We start from the raw sequence: 19,521 nt of genomic DNA on the forward strand, positions 1-19,521 counted from the left end.
CACCCAGCACTCAAAAAAAAAGAGGAAAAAGAAGCTCTAGCTTTGAGTTTTTATTAGCAAGTTATAGGCTCTGATGTCTCCAGTGAGACTCCTGGTGATATTCTGCCGTTTAGGTGTGTAGTAGAAATCTGTTGACTAGTTAAGAGGAATTGCTTCTTGTTTACTCTGTACTGAATATTCTACACAGGTCTCTTTTTCAGAACAATGACAGATTATTTGGAGGCTGAAAAATGAATCATTCAATGTCTTAGGGATGCTTGGCTTAGAAAAGATGGAACAGAAGTGATGTGAGAGGTATTTCCAGTTGTTTGAGGGACCCTTAAAGATGGGAAAAGTTACGGATTTATGCACTGCCCACCAAGGACTTGCTCTTGTATTGGATTTTTATCTACGTGTGCTGATGTAATACTCGTAATAGCCTCGTATTGACCAGACCATACACACAGAAGCCAGTGTTTACTCTGTAGTCCTAAAGCTCTGGTGACATCACAGAGAAGGTTTCCACTGAATATAAGAGAGAACTTTCTACCAGTCAGTTATCCATCTGTGACATACAGGGTACAGCAAGAGGCAGGTGTCCCTCTTAAATTGTTTCCTAAGAAGGGTCACTGCCTGAGGGCAAGGGTTGTGTTGCTTTCCAGTTGCCTTTTTTAGAACGCTGAGTTTGAAAAAGCAGTGTTTTTCAAACTTACTTTCTGCCGTCTTCCCACAGTAAGAGATATATTTTGCATTGTGACCTAGAACTCCCACATAAATAACTAAAACAAATTTCACTTTTTCCTAACTGCAATGCCATGCAGAATTCTCTTACATATTCTCTGATATAATTTATCCTATACTTTGTTGTTTTTGTTAATGCTAATCCTGAACATCAGAATTGATTTCATAAGCCTTCAATAGGTTGTGTCATATACTTTCTGAAACACTGATCTAAAAAATTCTAAATTTTTAGTTCTTAGCCAGTTATTTTTTGCTCATGCTAGCACCATCTGTTATTTTATGAGAATACCTTTTTAGCAGTGATTCCAGCAAAGATTTAAAGATACTGTACCTTCTCTTTGAGATATATTGCTAGATAGTGGATCCTCTTCTTTCTTTGTATTTATTTCTCCATTTAGTCACTCTAAGACATTAGACACAAAAGAATAAACTGAGGCTCAGAGGGACTGAATGTCTCTTGAAAGATACTACAGGAAAAAGGACACTGGAATTCTGAGTCCAGCTTGCCTTTGCACAGCCTGTTTTTGACTGCTCCAGAAATGCATTCAAGAGCTCCAAATACTGTGGTTGGAGAAGGCAAATTTAGTGTCTAGAAACATGATTGCCAAAGAGAGTATTCAAGGCAGTTAGGACCTTTAACTAGACTTCTTTACTACCTTTGATCTTTCAGTTTTTTCCAGAAGCACTTCCACATTATGGTTGCATTCATTTATAATCTCTTGAAACAGTAGCAAAATAAGGTAAATTTAAAGATCTTGCTTCACCCCTTAAAAAGTCCTATCTAATAATCCACTTTTTCTAAGGAAATACGAGAAAGACAATGTGGTTTCTGAAACATGAACTACAGTAAATAATCAAGCGTAACGCTATGCGTAAAGTTGGAAACATCCTTTGTGCCAGAGTTTAAAAAAAGCTGAAGGACTCCTCATTCATTTTCATGTCATTTTCCCTGTGCTTCTTGGGCACCAAGCTCATAGGAATGGAGGCAGGGAGCATGGTCTTCCCTTTGTGGGAGTTTGACGGATGGCAGTGTGAGGAGAGAGGGAGAGGCCACAGGGTACCTCTGATCGCAGCTTTGCTCAGAGATCGTTAAACAGAGGCTCCACACAGGCAGTGACTCAGGCACCAGGCAGGGCCTGATCAGGGCGCAGAGAGGAGAAAGCAGAGCGGGTTCAGGAGGCCTGTGTTTTGATGCATCTACGGTTCTTTATTCTCGGGATGGGCAGTGTCTGAGGCTTTTCCTGCGGCAGGGAAGTTTAGAAGTGGTAGCAAGTGGAAGCAGGAAGGTAGATTAGGTCAAAATGTGGAGTTGAAGGAGCAAATCAGGCAGTGGGAGGAAATGAATTTGAAAGATTCTGGAGAATTACATGATAACCACAGTTCAAGGTGGTAGAAGAATATATCTGGAACTCAGTACAGAGAAAAGAGATCAGAGCTGGGGACGTATCGGGGAACTGCAGAAGTGGACCAGACTGTGGAGGGGGTCGTGAAGTAGCCGAGTACAAGGGACTGGCCAGGACTTCTGGGGCAGGACTCAGGGAAGGTGGCAGGGTGACCTGACGCAGAGCGCAGGAAACTCTTCCAAAGACTCAGGTACTTTTTAGCAGCTAGTGTCAGGGACAGAAATAAATGCATGCACACACCTGAGCCATACAGAATTTTTAGATGAAAGACCCATATATCCTGGAAGTCTATGATCTTGAACTCTTAGTTTAGAATAAGTGGTGCCAAGCTTGTTTGAGTGGTAGAAGAGGAACATATTTTAAGGAAAGCAGCCCAGATTCCAGCGCACTCAGCTTTTAGTTCAAACCAGAAGCTGTAAATTATGTAATTGAGCAAGTTTCTGTTAGCTTATACTTGTTCCTGCATTCCTTTTGGGAATAATAAAACCCTTCTAAGATAACAGCCCCTTCAGTTATGAATCTCAGACTGCTGACTTCAGGCACATGCTGATGGTGTACTGCTTTACTAAAAGGGCTTAGAAACAGTAGGGGACAGTCTCAGACCACCCACTAGTTAGCAGCAATCCTGTTATTTTAAAGATTGACAACTACCCTTTAACTAATTCATGACCTCTTTTTCCCTTTTATTCCATAGGGTAGAATGGTTTTGAAGAAGAAAAAAACCGCTTTCTGACTGATTGCCTTGAGGAAAAAAGAACCTATTTTTGTGCATCATTTACCAATCATGCCACACAAGCGTTTATTTTTAGTACATTTTATTTTTTCATAAAATTGCTAATGCCAAAGCTTTGTATTAAAAGAAATAAATAATAAAATAAAAAGACTGTGCCACTGAGTATTATTGTGTTCCTAAAATTGGTTTGGAGATGAGGTACCTGAATGTTACCTGTATGTTTCGGAGACAGAATGCGCCTGACTCCCAGAGAGAGGGTAGCGACGCTGTTTCCATTCGTATTTAATGTTGTCTCCTACTGTGCCCAAAAAAGTGCAAGAATGGAGACCCCGCCACAGTAACCTCAAGCAGAAATCCCGCCGAATTACCCATTTTATTTTCTTCAGGGGGACAGTCACTCTGATAATCCCTCCTTCCTTCCTTTGTGGTTACTCTGGCTCCACCAGGATTTTTTGTTGTTTTGTTTTGCTTAGTTTGGTTTGTTTTTGAGACAGGGTCTCATCGTGTAGTTCAGGCTGGCCTTGACCTTGCGATGTAGTCCAGGATGGCCTCAAACTCACAGTGATCCTCCTGCCTCAGCCTCTTGAGTACTGGGATTACAGGTGTACATCACCACACCCAGCTAAGGGTTTTTAACTGTGTCACTCCCACATCGTCCCCCTCCCCATGCCTAGGGTAGTGGTTTGCATGTAGTAAGTGCTCAGTAAATATTTGTGAGATGGAAGGATGAGTGTAAGAACTTCCACAGTATTCACTGACTGATAAGTTCTATCTGTCCAGGGTACTCTTTCTACTTCGTGTAATATTCGTTTTAAGAGAGGAAATTCAAAAGGGTTGGAGGGCCGGGGGATGTAGCTCAGCAGCACAGTGCCCGCCTGGCAAGTGCAAGGTCTTGAGTTCAATTCCTGGTACCAAAAAAAGAACAAGTTGGGGAGCAGTTTTACATATATAAAGGAAATGTTTTGGTTTTATTGGTAAGCAAGATATTCTAGTACTTTGTTAAACTGTATGCTTGATGGATGAGGGATGTTTGTAAACTTCTTGAGCAGCAAATTCTCAGCCTTTACCTCAGCGTACCTGAGAATATGTTCTTGTTGATAACATCCCTTTTGATTAATTGCAGCCATCATGTTGACAGAGGGCTGAAGCATTGTTCTTTCTGTTCTTTTTTAGTTGAAATATAATTTACTTACCATAAAATTTAGGCTGCTAAAGTATACATCTCAGTAGCTTTAAGTATCTTCACAAGTTTGTGCAACCATCTTAATTCAAGAATGTTTTCTTCACCTCAGAAAAACAAACCTCCTACCTCCACTAACAGTAACTAACCCATTCTTTGCGAGTCCTGGAAATCATAAATCTACTCTATTTCTCTATAGATTCACCTATTTTGGGAATTTCATGTAAATATAATCACACAGTATGTGCCTTCTATGTCTGACTCTTGTACTTAGTATCATGTTGAAGGTCCATTCATGTTATAGCATGTGCCAGGATGTCATCCTACAGAATTATTATTTTTTTGTACATTGATCTTTATCTTACAACCTTGCTGAACTTATTCACTAATCTCTTTTATTAGATTCCTTAGGATTGTCTGTGTATAAGATAATGTCATTTGTATATGAAGGGTAATTTTTGTTAATCTTTTCCAATCTAGATGCTGTTTTATTTCATTTTCTTGATTAATTGTCCCGGGTCAGAAATTCAGATAGTAGATTGTCAAATAGAAGTGTAGTGAACAAGCCAAGCATGGTGGTTCATGCCTGTAATCCTAGCACTTGGAAGGCTGAGGCAGGAAGATTGCTGCAAGTTCAAGGCCAGCCTGGGCTACATAGTGAGTTTGAGGCCAGCTTGAACTACATGGCAAGACCCTGTTTCAAAAAAAAAATGTGACCACACATCCATGTTTTGTGGTAGGGATTATATCAGATGCTTCTTTTATGTCTTTTGAGATGATCTGGTGAAGTTTTGTCCTTATCTATTGATATTATATATAACATGTTGATTTTTATTATATGTTGAACCAACCTTGCATTCCTGAGATAAATCCTACTTGGTTATAGTGTGTGATCCTCTTTGTATGTTGCTGGATTCAGTGTACTAGTATTTTATGGGGGATTTTTTACATCTTAAGATATTAGTGTGTAATTTCCTTGTGAGGTCTTAATCTGGCTGAGATCATTGAAATTCTGGCCTCATAAAATGAAGTGTAATCTCCTGTATTTTGAAAGCATTTAAGAAGACTTGACATTAGATGTTTGGAAGCTATCTAGTCATGGACTTTTCTTTGAAGAAAATTTTAGGTTTAGTTTTATTTTTTCATTTCTCTTAAGGTGGGAGATTAGGTTATAGGTTAGAGATTTGTTTGTTTTTCAGACCTGTCTCACTGTGTTGCCCACCCTTCTCTCAAACTTGTGAGCTCATCCTCCTAAGTAGCTGGGACTATAGGTATGTACCACCACACCTAAATACAGGTGTTTATAGCCAGAAATTTCCCTTAGGTCATTTCACCTATCCATAAATTTGATATGCCCTAGGATCTAGTTCACTTATCTCTCATTTCCCCTGTGATTTCTTTTACACATTGGCCATTTAGTGTATGTTATTTAAATCCTACATATTGTGAGTTTTCAAATTTTCTTCTTGTTATAGATTTCCAGTTTCATTGTAAATCCATCATTTGTACAATCCCAATCATGTTAAATGTATTAGGACTTCTTTTGTCACCTAACATATGCTGCTACGCTCCATCCTGGAGGAAGTTCCGTATGCATTGCGAAGAATGGATATTCGCCGTTGCTGGGTAGAGTGGCCCGAGGAGGCTATTGGGCCTGGTTGGTTAGTGGTGTTGTTCCATTCTTCTCTTGCCTTGTTTGTCTTTTCTCTTGTTGTTTTATCCATTATGGAAAGTGAGTATTGATATGTTTACTATTGTTGAATTGTTTGTTTCTCCCTTCCATTCTGTCAGTTTTTGCTTCACAGATTTTGGGCTGTGTTGTCAAATATATGGAGTTAAGATTTTGTGGGGGGCGGTACGAGGAATCGAACTCAGGACCTTGCACTTGCCAGGCAGGTGTTGTGATGCTGAGCTATCTCCCTGGCCCAAGTTAAAGAATTTTAAAAAGCTACACAAGTGATTCATTACATTTCTATCCAGTGGGACTCGCCGGTTCCGTGGTCCACCAGCCATTTCATAATGCCAAGTGTGTGACCTTACTCTCTAGCTACAGCTTTGGTGCACTGACATCTTCCTCAATACAAATTTTTTCTCTTCTGGCACTACTTTTATAAATCAATAGTGTAGCTTCTCCCCCATCTAGTTTTATTCCAGTAAAAATCAAAGCAGTTCTCCTTTCTCTTTTCCTTTCCTATATATGGAGTCATTCTTTTCTTTCATCAACAGTCATCAAGAAACTTACTGTTTTTGTGGTTTAATGTACTTTCACTCTTTTCAGATAGTTCAAATCTTTGATTATGTAAGGCTTTTTTTTTAATAACAGGTACTTCTGGGCATGGTACACACCTATCTCAGCACCGTGGGAAGCCGAGGCAGGATTGAAAATTTGACAGTAGCCTGGGAAAGTTAGTGTCTTAGGGAGACCCTGTCTCAAGATAGAGGTTTTTTTAAATGTCTGGCTGGGGATGTAGCTCAGCACTCCCTGGGTTCAATCCCCAGATCTAAAAAATGAAATGAGTAAATTAACAGGATGGAGCTATCAGTCTTGGGAAAGATGTCATCAGTTATTAAAATTTGAACCTGCTGTTTTGTGGCTTAGAGATTCAGCCAATAACAGGTTTTCCTGTTTAATTAGTCACTGTCCAGACAAGAAGCTGGCGCGCTGTGTGTATGGGCGCACACATGCATGTGCGCCGTAAAAGTGTGGGTTTTTGTTCTTTAGCAGTGGAGACAGAAGTAACACCAAAATGCAGTTGATTTTAGGAATGATGGGAATAGAAACTTTATGATGTTGCATAACTTCTTGTTTACTGTGTCAAAAGTTAGTGACTGCCCCCAAAATTTAGGCTGGAACAGATGTAATGTTTTGGGGTTTCAAACCTTTATTGAAGAAGCTTTTGCAGTGCATAAGGTGGAGGCTGTTTTTGTTTTGGCTTTCTACCCCCCAAAAAAGTTTTTAAGAATAATTTATGTCAAGGATTAGTATTTACATAAACTACACATCACTAAGAGTACAGTTTAGAGTCTGCATCACTGATCAGTTCTCCTGATCTTACCTGTAGCCACTAAAGTCTTGATTGAATTAAATCTCATCTCACTGTAGTCAGGTGGGATATAACTGTAGACTTTTCAAGGAGTTGAGGAAAGATTCTAAAGGTTTTTTCCAAAGCATTTGGTTATACTGTACTAAGCTCCATATCAAGACAGTTTAAGAACAGAACTTAATAGCAACATATAGAACAAAGAATGAAGATGCTGTGTGAAAGAGAAATAGCTATTGCAGGTCTTTGCTATGAGGCTTACAGGAAGAAACTATGAACTATTGTTTAGCAGTTCCAGATCACTCAGGTTGCTCCAGGCACAGTGCTGCTGAGTCCACACATGTCATTGTTTCCCTGTATTAAAATTTCGTCATTGCCACATCCTAAGGAGACAGGCGTAGTTGTCTTCCTGTTTGCGCAGTGAAGGAACTGGTGGTTGGAGAGGTTCGAGTACCTTGTCCAGGGCCACTTGTACCCGGTGAGTGGTCAGGTCAGAATTAGACACGAGCAGCCTGGTCAGTGGCTCTACCCACTCTGCTCTCCTGTCCTGAGCCACTTGGACCAGCATTTGCTAGGTTACAGAAAGTCCCCGCCCTTCCTTCAGCAATTATGAGCCTTGGGGAGAAACAAAAGATTTGAGTGAAGGGAACAGCTTGGGAGCTAGCTCTGCACACAGATGTACAGTATCTCTCTGGTATGTGCATAGTAATATATGTGTGGTATTTATACATTATGTTTTGTAACACATATAGTGCTTACTCTGTGCTGGGCACTCTTCTAAGCACTTCGCATGTATTATCTAATCCTTGCAACAATGCTTTTTTTCCTTTTTAACAGACAAGGAAATGTGCTTAGAAAAATTGAATAACCTGGGTTGCACTGCTGACAATACTGATGCTGGACTGCAGTGCAGAGAGTCTGACTCACAGTTCTATTTCAATCCCCACTCCGTTTTACCTTGGGGAAGCTCACCAAGTGCGGGGCAGGAGATGGAGCATCCGGACGTGTGGGTCTGTGTGTGCAGAGCGTGGTGCTAGGAAAGACTGAGGCTCGTGCTGGGCTTGGCTTGGGACTTGAGCGGAGCTGGCTGAGAAGTTCCGGGCTGGACTGCGGTGCTTGTCAGGGCCTGGGCTTCCCAGTGGGGAGCAAGGAGGCTGGTACATCTGGAAGGTGTCAGTTGGATACACACTGCTTCCTGAGGCTAATAATGAAGTCTCTAAAACCCAGGGAAATAAAGGTGCTGATGGAGAAAATTGCAGTTTAGAAACTGCTTTAACAAACAAGCCAGCAGGCAAGCAACAGAGGAGACAGATGGGCAAGTGACAGGAAGTCTGGAAATCCATAGGGAGGAGCCCTGGAGGGATTTGCTCAGCACAGGCAGCATCGAGCAGCACGGCAGAGGCGTGGGAGTGCACCCGTGCCCTCTCCACAGCACAGGCTCAGACGTTCTGAGGCCCTGTGGGGACAGGGGGCACACCAGTGAATCCAAGCAGGGAGGAATAACAGGAGCCAGGCGGCAGCTGAGGCAAGGCCCGGCTGAGGCAGAAGGGTGAAGGCAGGCCCAGGAGTAAGACGCTGTGCGTCGTGTCAGTGGCAACAGCCTGGCCGGTCCCTGTGAGGCTACAGTAAACAAAGCTAGCAAACCCACAAACCTGCCCAGCTCCGTTACCTTTCAAGTTTTCACCCCAGTCTTCTGGAGAGATGTCAGGTCTTGGGCAGAGGCAGAGGGCTTTCCTCGCCATGGACTCTGCCTCAGGGCTGCTCAGGCCACCCCAGAGGCTGTGGTGCAGGGCAGAATGGGTGCTTTGCCAGACACGCACCTGGCTGGCCTTTCCACCCACGCCTGCTCTCCCCAGGGCCACACAACTAAGGCCAGCATGGCGGGACACCTGGCTCCTGAGTCACTCAGAACTCAGCCACACGTGATTTCCCCACAGACTCAGAAAGGGAGTTTCCAGAATGAGGCTCCGACCATGTGCTCCTTGACTGTAGAAAAGTTGGATCTGGGAGGCAGGGTCAGTTTACGGAGGCAGAAAGCACAGCGCACTCCAGACGGTGTTGGAAAGGTCCCTCAGCCGACTGGAGTGCTGATGAGACACGCAGGGAAAGCGGCACGAAAGGGGCATCAGACCAGAGTCCTGGTCCTCCTGGGGCTCTCGCAGCAGTGCAGATGCTCGTGGTGTGAGGGACGTATTCTCCCCGTGTCCCCGCCTGCCTTCTCTCTCTGGCCTCTTAGTGCTGAAGGGGAAGGATCCCCTGCTGCTGAGGCTTCTAGACGAAGCTGGGCTCCAGGCTGGCAAGCCCTTCCACCTCCTCAGGAGGTGTGCAGAAGCAGCGCAGGACAGGGCAAGGGCTCCTGGCAGCAGCACGCAGCACCTGAGTCCCTGCCACGCTGGGCACTGCTAAGCTTTGGGTTTAACAATTTCCACCATCCCTCTTAGGTACTTCATCCCCACCAGCACCCCAGTTAAACACACATACCAACGTCTCCTTCATGGTGCTCTGATGTACACACTAGAATTGTGCAGTCAGCCACAGTGACAGAACCAGCCTCATGGCCACCTCTGCCGCCGGCCCAGAGCGCTGTGGCTCAGATCCATGGCCTGGGCAGCAGTGCCCTTATGAGCTGTGCCAGGCTGCCGGCACCTCACTGTCAGGGATCGGGGGTGCCTGCTTGGCAACTCCAACAAAGTCACAGGCTGGTGAGCAGGCGGGTGAGTAGGCACCCATCACCCCTTCTTTCTTCCTGCTGGAGTTGCTGCCTGTGCCCAGCTGCTGGGTTTCCGGACTGGTGACTCCCCTCTGCTGCCTGGGGTGGCCTTGTCTTGCTGCCCCAAGCGGAGGTGGAAGCCCTGGACTGGCCCAGCTGCATGGGGAACGGGCAGATGCCAGGGAACATGCAAGTGTCTCCACTTAAAGCGGAGAATTACTACTGTGATGACGGTCTTGAAGAGCTTTGTCCCATGTGTGGTGATAAAGTATCTGAGTGCCAGTGTGGACGTCTCACCTGTGGAAGCTGCAAGAGACTTTTTTACACGAACAATCCAAAGTAATAAAAAGTACACGTACAGAAAACCAGGACTGCCAAGTTGACAAGATACAGAGAAAACATCATCCTCACTGTTGATTTCAAAATTGTCTGCGTGTTGGAATGAAGCTAGACGTGGTAAGGGCCAGCTGAATGCACAGAGGAAGAAATAAGTTTGGGCCACGGTATAAGAGAGATGCAGCCCTGAAGCAACAGAAGAAGCCCTCCCCTGAGCCAGTAGACTTAAACTAGAAGCCATTCTCACAAGAGCCAAGCAGCGCCCTGTGACCTGACCATCTCTGTGAGGCGAACATCCATTCTGCCACCAAGCCCCACCTCTGAACCATGCTGCCTCACCTCCTATCTATGACAGAGTCCTTTCGTGACATCCCCACTAGCATGACACTGCCTGCAGTCTGCAGGGGCACCAAACACGTGGACAAGGTTGATGACCAGATGAAGCTGCTTTGAAACTGCTGGAGTGAGCTCTTAACCCTCAACCACATTCACTGGCAAGTGCATGGAAAGGAAGGGTCGCTCTTCCTGGTCACCCGACAAGTGGATTATTCTACAATAGCATCCAAGCTGGCGCCACCCTCCACACCCTCATGAGTCATGCACAGGAGCTAGCGGCAAAACTTCAGTCCTTACAGTTTGATCAGTGGGAGTTTGTGTCTAAAGTTCTTGGTGCTCTTTATATGTCAAAAACCTCAACTTCCAGCTGGTCAGAGGTGTCCAGGAACAAGTCAATGCAGCCCTGCTGCCCTACACACTTCACAACTATCCGTAGCAAATGGGAAAGTCTGGGCAGTTGCTACTTTTGACTACCTGAAATCCCGGTGATTAGGATACAAGCTGAAAAATACCTCTACTGCAAGCACCTGAATGGGGACACCCCATAATAACCTTCTCATGAAATGTGCATGCAAAAAGAGGGTAAATTACAACCCTAGGAGCTCTGCTTTCAGGACGAGAAGAGATTGGAGTAGGGAAGGGGAAAGGGAAGGGCAGGAAGAGGGAAAAAGTGCTCTGAGCTGCTCCAAGCAACACTAATCAGCCTTGTGCAAGTGTGGGTCCGGCCTCGCTGCGCTGACTGGGTTAGTCGTTAACGCCTCAGGCTGTCCTCACCAGTGGGAAGAAAGTTACTCTATCAGCAACACAAAATTTGCAAATTAGATGTTTCTGAAAGTGCCTGGCATACAGGGTTGCTCAATAATGTCTGTTCCTTCCTTCCTTGTATGAAAAAATGAACCAATCCAGCAAAGTGCTGAGAGAGTGGCCTTGCCCAGGGAAAGGGGAAGGCTGCGCTGGTAAGGTCCTGCAGTTCGCCTTCTGTTCAGTGCCCGGATCTGTCGCTCCGGTGCCCATGCCACATGTTCAGCAGCACACGCTGGTGGCACTGAGCTGTGTGTCACTGTGGGAGAGTAGGGGGCCACAGGCACTGGTGTAGCCCGAGAAGGGACTCAGAGGTTTGGTCTCACCTCTGTTACCAGATGCCTGTCTCACAAGGGAAGTGTGAATGAAAATCCTGCTCGTTCATCACTCCCCACAGTGCAAAACTTTGGGAAACAGACTAGAAGCGATGTGAGGAGGTCAGAGGAAAGGGCACTTGGTGAGGGGTTGGGGCCCCTTCTCCAGGGCTGGGCACAGGTACTTTGTAGCTCACTAAAGAGTGAGTTCCTGATGACTGAGGGGTAGAGAAGACCTGAGCATCCTTGAAGTTCTTTAGGAAGACACCGGTACAGATTTGTAGGTGACTTTGTTACATTAATCATAAAGAGTACAGTGAGGCTTCTCTAGTGAGGTTTCTCCAGTTCTTAAAATCTGTCAGATCCTTGGGTTACTTAATTTGTTGGAAATGCCACTGAATACTGAAGTTTTGTACAATATTTCTTAAAAGTATGGAAAAGAAGTAGCATTGGATCTTTGTAAAGGGTTCAGGGTTTTCCAATTTCAGTTAAATTTTGATTGCCTTAGAAAAAGGCATTTACTTGACATTTCTGTGGGCAGTATAAGATCTGAAGTCAGCCAACAGGGTTGCAGTTAGGGGATTTAAATTATTGTTGGCACTTTTTGCAGTGTGATATAGCTACAATCCAGGTTACTTAGATGTTAGGAGCACAAAAGTGAGGGCTAACGTGACATTGGGTTCAGATTTACCAAGATTCTAGTTCTAGTTTAATCATTTTGAGCAAAGTTTTTAATCTCTCTGAGCCTCACTTTCCCTTTTTTGTCAGTAAAATGAGTGACATTTCTATCTAGGAGGACCGTTATGAAATTATACATAAACATTTTCCCCTTCATCCCACATTTCATATACCTAGAAATTGTTTTATTTTTCTGAATAAATAACTCATGCAATAAATAAATAAATAAATTACTCATGCAGATGGTTAAAAATGAAAACAGTAGCAGAAGGTCAGGAAGTGTGTGGTGTTCCCCACGCTGACCCCTTCTCCTGCCACTCCCAGCAGTCTGCTACCCGCGTCCTCTGTGCACACTTCAGACACTTGGCAGATAAACAAGCATATTCTTTGACACATATTTTAGGACAACAATTAGCAGAATATACATAGTGTCTTTACCTAATAAAATCTCTCCTGTACACAGTTTTAAAACAAGCTACTACTGAAAAACAAGTTACTGTTGGCCACTGATGTACTAATTTTCCTTTAGTCTGTAGGGGAGAATAGACATTTCTGCAGCTCTTCCAAAAAAAAGAAAATAGAAAAAGAACCTACCTTGATGAGAGTGGACATGTAGTATCCAGAGCATCATAGTTGTTTCAATAAATTTTTTTGAGACAGGATCTCTCTATGTAGTTCAGGCTGGTCTTGAACTCAGTACATAGCCCAGGCTGGCCTCAATCCTCCTGCCTAAGTCTCCCAAGGGCTGAGATGATAGGTATGTGCCACCATACCCAGCAGTATTTTAAGAATTAATCTAAAATATCTGAAGAAAACATACCTTTGAAGTCTAGAAGTGTCAGAATGGAATGGCACAAATATTGTTACTAGGTATTCTAATGACAACGTGTCAGCAGGTAAGATTTATGCTTTTATGACTTTCCAGTCTTCATTTTAACTGTACAGTTTTCTTCTAATTGGCTCTGCTGTTCAGAATTTTGTTTTCTTTTGGATCTGACTCAATTCCTTTACCTGTTCAAAATGCTTCATGATTTTAAGTTGTAGATTGCCTTCCATTTGATATGTTGCTAGAACTGTATCCAAAAACAAGTACATAATGAAATTTGAGACTAAAAATATAGAGTACAAGAGGTTTCCCAAAGCAGAACCTATAGACTGTGTGGTCCTTCATAACATTTGGAGAATCTTCTATTTCAGTGCATACAGATCAGTCTGCCTCATTCTCTTCAGTATTGACAGGAGCATTGTATATTGAATCAGCACTCAACTTATGGACATTTCAGTTACTTAAAATTTTTAGAATCAGGGCTGAGGGTGAGTCTGCTTTATGAAACAAGTTCTTTGTGCTGAACATTCATGACTTCCATTTCTTTCCTAATCTCCTCTATTTTTTACCTGTTTCTACTCTAGATTCACTAATCATTTCCTTCATTATGGTGGTTATCTCTTCATTATCTGTTCTGGTTTTTTGGTTTTTTGTTTGTTTGTTTGTTTTGGGTACCGGGAATCAAACTCAGGACCTTGTGCTTGCCAGGCAGGCACTTCTGTTTTGTTTGAGACTTATTGATCTGTTTTGTTACTTCTGCTGCTACCATTTCATAAAATTCAACTGGGTGGCTTTTAATTTCTTCTATCTCAATGCCCGCTTGATTTGCCTGGGATGAGTTGGGAGTTATGAGTCGCATCTTGCTTCTGTGTTTTCTCATTTTCTGTTTGTTTGTTTGTTTTATTAGGGCTTGTAAATTGCTATGGTGGTAGCTTTATTACTGATATCAAGGCCTGTTTAGGAAATGACTACTCTTCAGTGATGTCTTGTAGGCATAGCTGGCTTTTGGCTTTTGTTCTGTCCCAGAATCCTGCCTCTTCGATTCATTAGGGATGACAGGTTGCTGCCATTTGACCTAGCATCCAGTTCCTTGGTGCTGGACTACAGTATTGTTTTTGACCTCCAGCCAATCTCATATTGGCATGCAAGGAAGATCAATTCATCATAACTATGTCACCTTGGCTAAAGCAGTACAATCAGTAATAACAGTAGTATCAAGAACAGACTGGAAAATGACCAACTGTGTCAGTCAGTGCTTACTACAGAAACAGACTTAATGCACGATATACAAATATATAAGAATTCACAAGATCACCCGATTTTGTAATGGCCGCCCACAGAGTCAAGTGTGGAAGAATGCCCAAGGTCTGTCTGCATGCTGGAGATCTGAAGGATCCAATTGAAGTCCTGGAGCTCACCGTAGTGTACCGTGCAAGTCTGTATCAGGAGGCCAAAGGGTCTGCAGTGGAAAGCTAAAGAGTCTTGTGCTGGAAGCCAGGGGATGATGTCCAAGATGAACGTGAAGACTGAGCTCCTCCCAAGAAACAGAAGCGAGCCTTCCTTCTTTGTTCCCCATTTATACAATTCTGGTGAAAATCCTCTCTCAGGTGGGTCTTCACACCCAGAACTACACTGACCCAGTTCAGTTGGTCATTTCTTACTGAAGTTGACACAGTCAGTTCACTATCACACTGCGAGAACTATTAATTTGTCACCTTTGACCATAGGTACAAGATTTATGGTTATATAACAAAATCTTAGACAAATCAGAAAATTATATACAGTAAATAGCCACTCAATGGAGTGATTTTACACAAGGGCAAGAAAATTTTAAAGGAATAGAAGGGAAAGATAGAGAAATAAAAGAAGATTAGAAGCAAGGCTGAAGGACAAAGGTAGATTACCCAAGCCTCAGGAAACAGTGAAAAAGGCAGGAGTGAAAGAAAGAAGGAAAAATCAAGAACAAAACTAAAAACAATGTTCACACTCACACACAAAACAAAAATAAAAAAAAAAAACAGAGCCCACAAGTGATGAGAAATTAAATGTCTCTGTGATTTCAAGCTGTGGTTATCTTCTGGGCTCTACAGTTCTGTGGTGTCCACTGCAGAGCATGACTCTGCTCTCACTGGTAGGCTAAGGAGGCAGACAGAGCCCAGATCCATGCTGGATAAACCCAGCCACCCTGCAGCAGGAGTAAGGAAGGGTGCCAGTTCTGGTACTTTCAAAACCACAGAGGTTTAAGCTGATCCTGGCCTCTGGTTGTGGGGCTGGGGCCTGAGTTACTTAGCTTATAACACTCTGAGTGTGTCTTGCTTGCCTGACCGTGGCTCCTGGACCCTGGACATCTCCTGTGGTTGTCCCTCACCCAGTCACTGTGAGGTTTTAACACTGGGAGCCCTGAGATGAAGCTGACCCACCGGTGCTCTTTGTCCCAGGTTCAGTTGGCCCCTCCCTAAAACAGCATCTGACCCAGGACTCTCTGCAGGGGACACGGAAGTCACTTGGACAGGAGGACTCACCAGCTGTGATAGTGCACAGCATCCGCTGCTCTGTTCCACTTTTTTTTTTTTTTGGAGACAGGGTCTCACTGTATAGTTCAGGTATGCAGCCCAGGCTGGCCTCAAACTCACTGTGATCCTCCTGCCTCAGCCTCCTGAGTGCTGGCAGTATAGGTGTGTGCCACCATTCTACTCTTGCATTTCTCCCTGGAGTGCTCTGGAGTCATTTCTTTTCACCGTGTCTCTTTAGATTTGATCTTCCTTTTTCATGCCATGAGCCAGGAACTGAGGACAAAGTACAGACGGCCCCTTTGAGGTCTGTCTCTTCACTTTCTCTGTGGTCTCCAATTTCCCCTTCAGATCCTTCCTTGGTATTGGGGATCCATCTTCCTCCCTTTCTTCCTCATGTTGTTATTCTTCAGTGTCTGGATTCTGAATCTTAGAGAGGTTGCTTTGTTGCTGTTTACTGCTCTGCCATCTTTGAGTTTTTAATTTTGACAAAGTTCAATTTAACTTTTTACTTTCACTGGTTACTTGTACTTTAGGTGTCATTTCTAAGAAAACATTACCTAATTCAAGATCACAAAATTTTTAAGAGTTTTATAGCTTTAGTGTTCATGTTTATGCACTTGATCTACTTTGAGTCAATGTTTGTGTATGGTGTGAGGCAGGGATCCAGCTTCATTCTTTTGCATGGGGATATGCAGCTTTCCCAGGATGGTTTGTTGAAAGGACTGTTCTTCCCCCTTATTAAAAGGTCTTTGGAACTTGTCAAAAGGGAATTGGGGGCCAGGGATATAGCTCAGCAGCACAAGCACCTGCCTGGCAAATGCAAGGTTCTGAGTTTGATTCCCAGGACAAAAAAAAAAAAAAAAAACCTTAGGCCTGAATAGTTTCACTGGGAAGTTCTAATGTTTGAAAAGTAATACTAAGCTTACACATTTGTACAGAGAACAGAAAAACAAATACCTCCCAAGTCCTTGCATAGATCAGCATATCTTTAATACCAAATCATTACAAGGACATCCCAAGGGAAAAATTACAAGTTAATATGTTTTCTGAATATAGATAGCATTTTTTAAGCAAAATATTGGCTAAATGAATCTGACAATATAAAGTAGGAAAAACTTTACAATCAAATTGGAGTTATTAAAAATCGTAAGGTTGAAAATCATAACTGTTCAACACATTAAGAAAATAAAATTGGACAGTCATGTAGATACATAAAAAAAGAATTGTAACCAAAAAGCCAGGCATAGTGGCCCACACCTGCAATCCCAGCACTCAGGAGACTGAGGCAGGATGACCACCATGAGTTTGAGGCCAGCCTAAACTACACAGCAAAACCCTGTCTCAAAAAAAAAAAAAAAAAAAGAATAAACTAGGTACTTTCTTAATTTAATAATGGGTATTTTCAAAATTACAGCAAACATCAGCCTTACTGATGAGATACTAAAAGCTTTTCCCTAAGGTGGTAAATAAGGGTAATGTCTATGTCTCACAGCACCATCTGAGCAGTGTTCACCATTATGATAAGAAAGAGAAGTAAAAGGTATAATTATAAGGGGAATGATACTAACTACAGAGTGGTATATACAGAAAAGCCATATATCCTAAATAAATCAGCTCTTAAAATGAATAAGTTAATTTCGCAGGCTCAATTATATTTCCATATACCAAAATGAGCAGTTAAAAGTAAAATTTTGAAAAAATTACCATTTACAAAAGCATCAAATAATGTCATACTGGTGAATATATCTAAGAATTAAGAATATGTACAAGGCTTGTACAAGAAAACTATTGTGTATTATTGAGAGTAATTATATATCACCTAAATACATGAATATAACAGAGGTTGATTGGTAAAAAATCCCAATGCTATAAAGGGGTTAATTCTCTCCAAATTGATCTATAAATTTCTACACACTCAGTCCAATCCCCACAGAGGGGTGCGTGTGTGTGTGTGTGTGTGTGTGTGTGTGTGTGTTTGTGTAAGACAGTGAGAGACTTCACACACTGATTCTAGAGTATGTATAGACAAGGGCCAAAAAACAAGACAACCTTGAAGAATAATAAAGCAGAAGGACTCATGAAAACATGAAGCCACAGCAGTTAAAACAGTATTATTGGGCTGGGGATTTAGCTCAGCGGCACAGCGCCTGCCTGGCAAGTGGAAGGTTGTGAGTTCGATTCCCGGTACCACAAAAAAAAAAAAAAAACCAGTGTTATTAATGCAAGGATTAACAAATAGCTTAGCAGAAAAGAATATAGTTCTAGGGGCTGGGGATTTAGCTCAGCGGCACAGCGCCTGCCTGGCAAGTGGAAGGTTGTGAGTTCGATTCCCGGTACCATAAAAAAAAAACAAAAAAAAAAAAACCAGTGTTATTAATGCAAGGATTAACAAATAGCTTAGCAGAAAAGAATATAGTTCTGAAACAACCATATGAATCATAACAAAGGTAAGCATTTATGGAATAGGGATAAGAACAGTCTTTTTCGAGATGGTTTTGGGTCCATCAAATACTCATCAATACTCATCTCTTCAAGGAAAAAAATGAATCTTAATTCCTACTCCACAGCATACTCAAAAATTAACTTGAAATGGTTCATAGACTGAAATGTGAAAGATAGGGCAATGAAGCTTCTAAGAGGTAAAATAAAATATGTAGGCCAGGAGTGGTGGCACATGCCTGTAAGCCCGCCACTCAGGAGGCTGAGGCAGGAGGATCACCACAAGCTCAAGGCCAGCTGAGGCTCCATAGTGAGTTCAAGGCCAGCCTGAACTACATAGTGAGAACCCATCCCGTTTAGTAATAAATATCTTCAGAGCCTTGAGATGAAGCCAGGTGCAGGGGCACACACTTGGAATCCCATCTACTCAGGAAGATGAGGCAGGGGGATGGTAAGTTCGAGGCCTGCTGGGGTAACATAGCAAGACCATCTCAAAAAACAAACAACAAAGAAAAAACCTAGGATAGGCATAGATTTCTTAAACAACTCCAAAATTAAGACATTTTGTTCATCAGAATACACTAGTTTGGAAGAAGAGTTCTGTAATACTTATGACTCACAAAGAGCTTATTCAGAATAAAGAAAAAAAAGGACTAACAACCTGATAAAAAATGAGCAAAGGATATATGCTGACATTTCAGAATAACCAGATATACAAATAGCCTAAAAGCCTATGAAAAACATCTTTCTATGTGGTTGTCAAGGGCATACACATTAAAATCACGATGTGGCACCATTACACACCTAACAGGAGCGCTGAACTGAAAACAAGTGTGGAGTATTGCAACAGACGCAGAGCATTCAGAATTCTCACCTACTGGAGGGAGTACAAATCAGTCAGAACAGCCACTCCGGAAAGCTGCCACCTCTTTTAAGCCAACCACATACATGCCCTGGGACCTGGCCACTCCTATCCTAGGCATAACAAAAAATACCGTGCACAGGGGAATAAAAGGTACGGCCAAGATACTCCTGCAGCAATAATCACAACAGCCCCAGACAGAAACAGTGCAACTGTGTGTCAGTAAAAGATTAGATAAGCACATTGTGTGGCAATTGTACAAAGGAATATCACACAGCAATGAAAATGTAAAAACCATCACTAATCAGCGCCACAGTGAATGTGACAACAAAAGATTGTGTATAAGAATTTGGATACAAAAGACCATGTGTTGTGTTTCTAAGTGTGTAAAATTCAAAACAAAGCTAAACTGTGTGTGAAAAATCTGACTGTAGTTTCCTTGGGATGAGAAAAGGCATAGGTGGGGCACACCTAAGGAGCCAGTGGTGCTATGGTAGGGTTTCTCCCTCCAGTGGAAGTTTCGTGGGTGTGCTATGCGTATTCATTGAGATAAATACGATTGGTGCACCTGTCTGTCCATAGGCGGTACCTTAGCTAAGAGTTTACCTGATGACATTAAGTAGCCAGTA

The 19,521-nt window shown here is 42.7% G+C and overlaps 1 protein-coding gene and 1 pseudogene across 1 annotated transcript in view; both read left to right on the forward strand.

Moving 5' to 3' along the window:
- Rnf130 (ring finger protein 130) overlaps positions 1-2,870 on the forward strand; it is a gene marked incomplete in the record, with an annotated part of 99,057 nt that extends 96,187 nt beyond the window's left edge. Inside the window, 1 exon segment of the mRNA XM_005376010.2 lies at positions 2,818-2,870. Within this exon segment, the coding sequence (XP_005376067.2) occupies positions 2,818-2,833 (16 nt within the window).
- Positions 2,871-10,504: 7,634 nt separating this feature from the next.
- On the forward strand, positions 10,505-11,158 carry LOC102008504 (annotated as a pseudogene).
- Positions 11,159-19,521: the final 8,363 nt, after the last annotated feature.

This window comes from Chinchilla lanigera, unplaced genomic scaffold, assembly GCF_000276665.1.
Source record: "Chinchilla lanigera isolate Chin_1 unplaced genomic scaffold, ChiLan1.0 scaffold00007, whole genome shotgun sequence".
NCBI lineage: Eukaryota > Metazoa > Chordata > Mammalia > Rodentia > Chinchillidae > Chinchilla > Chinchilla lanigera.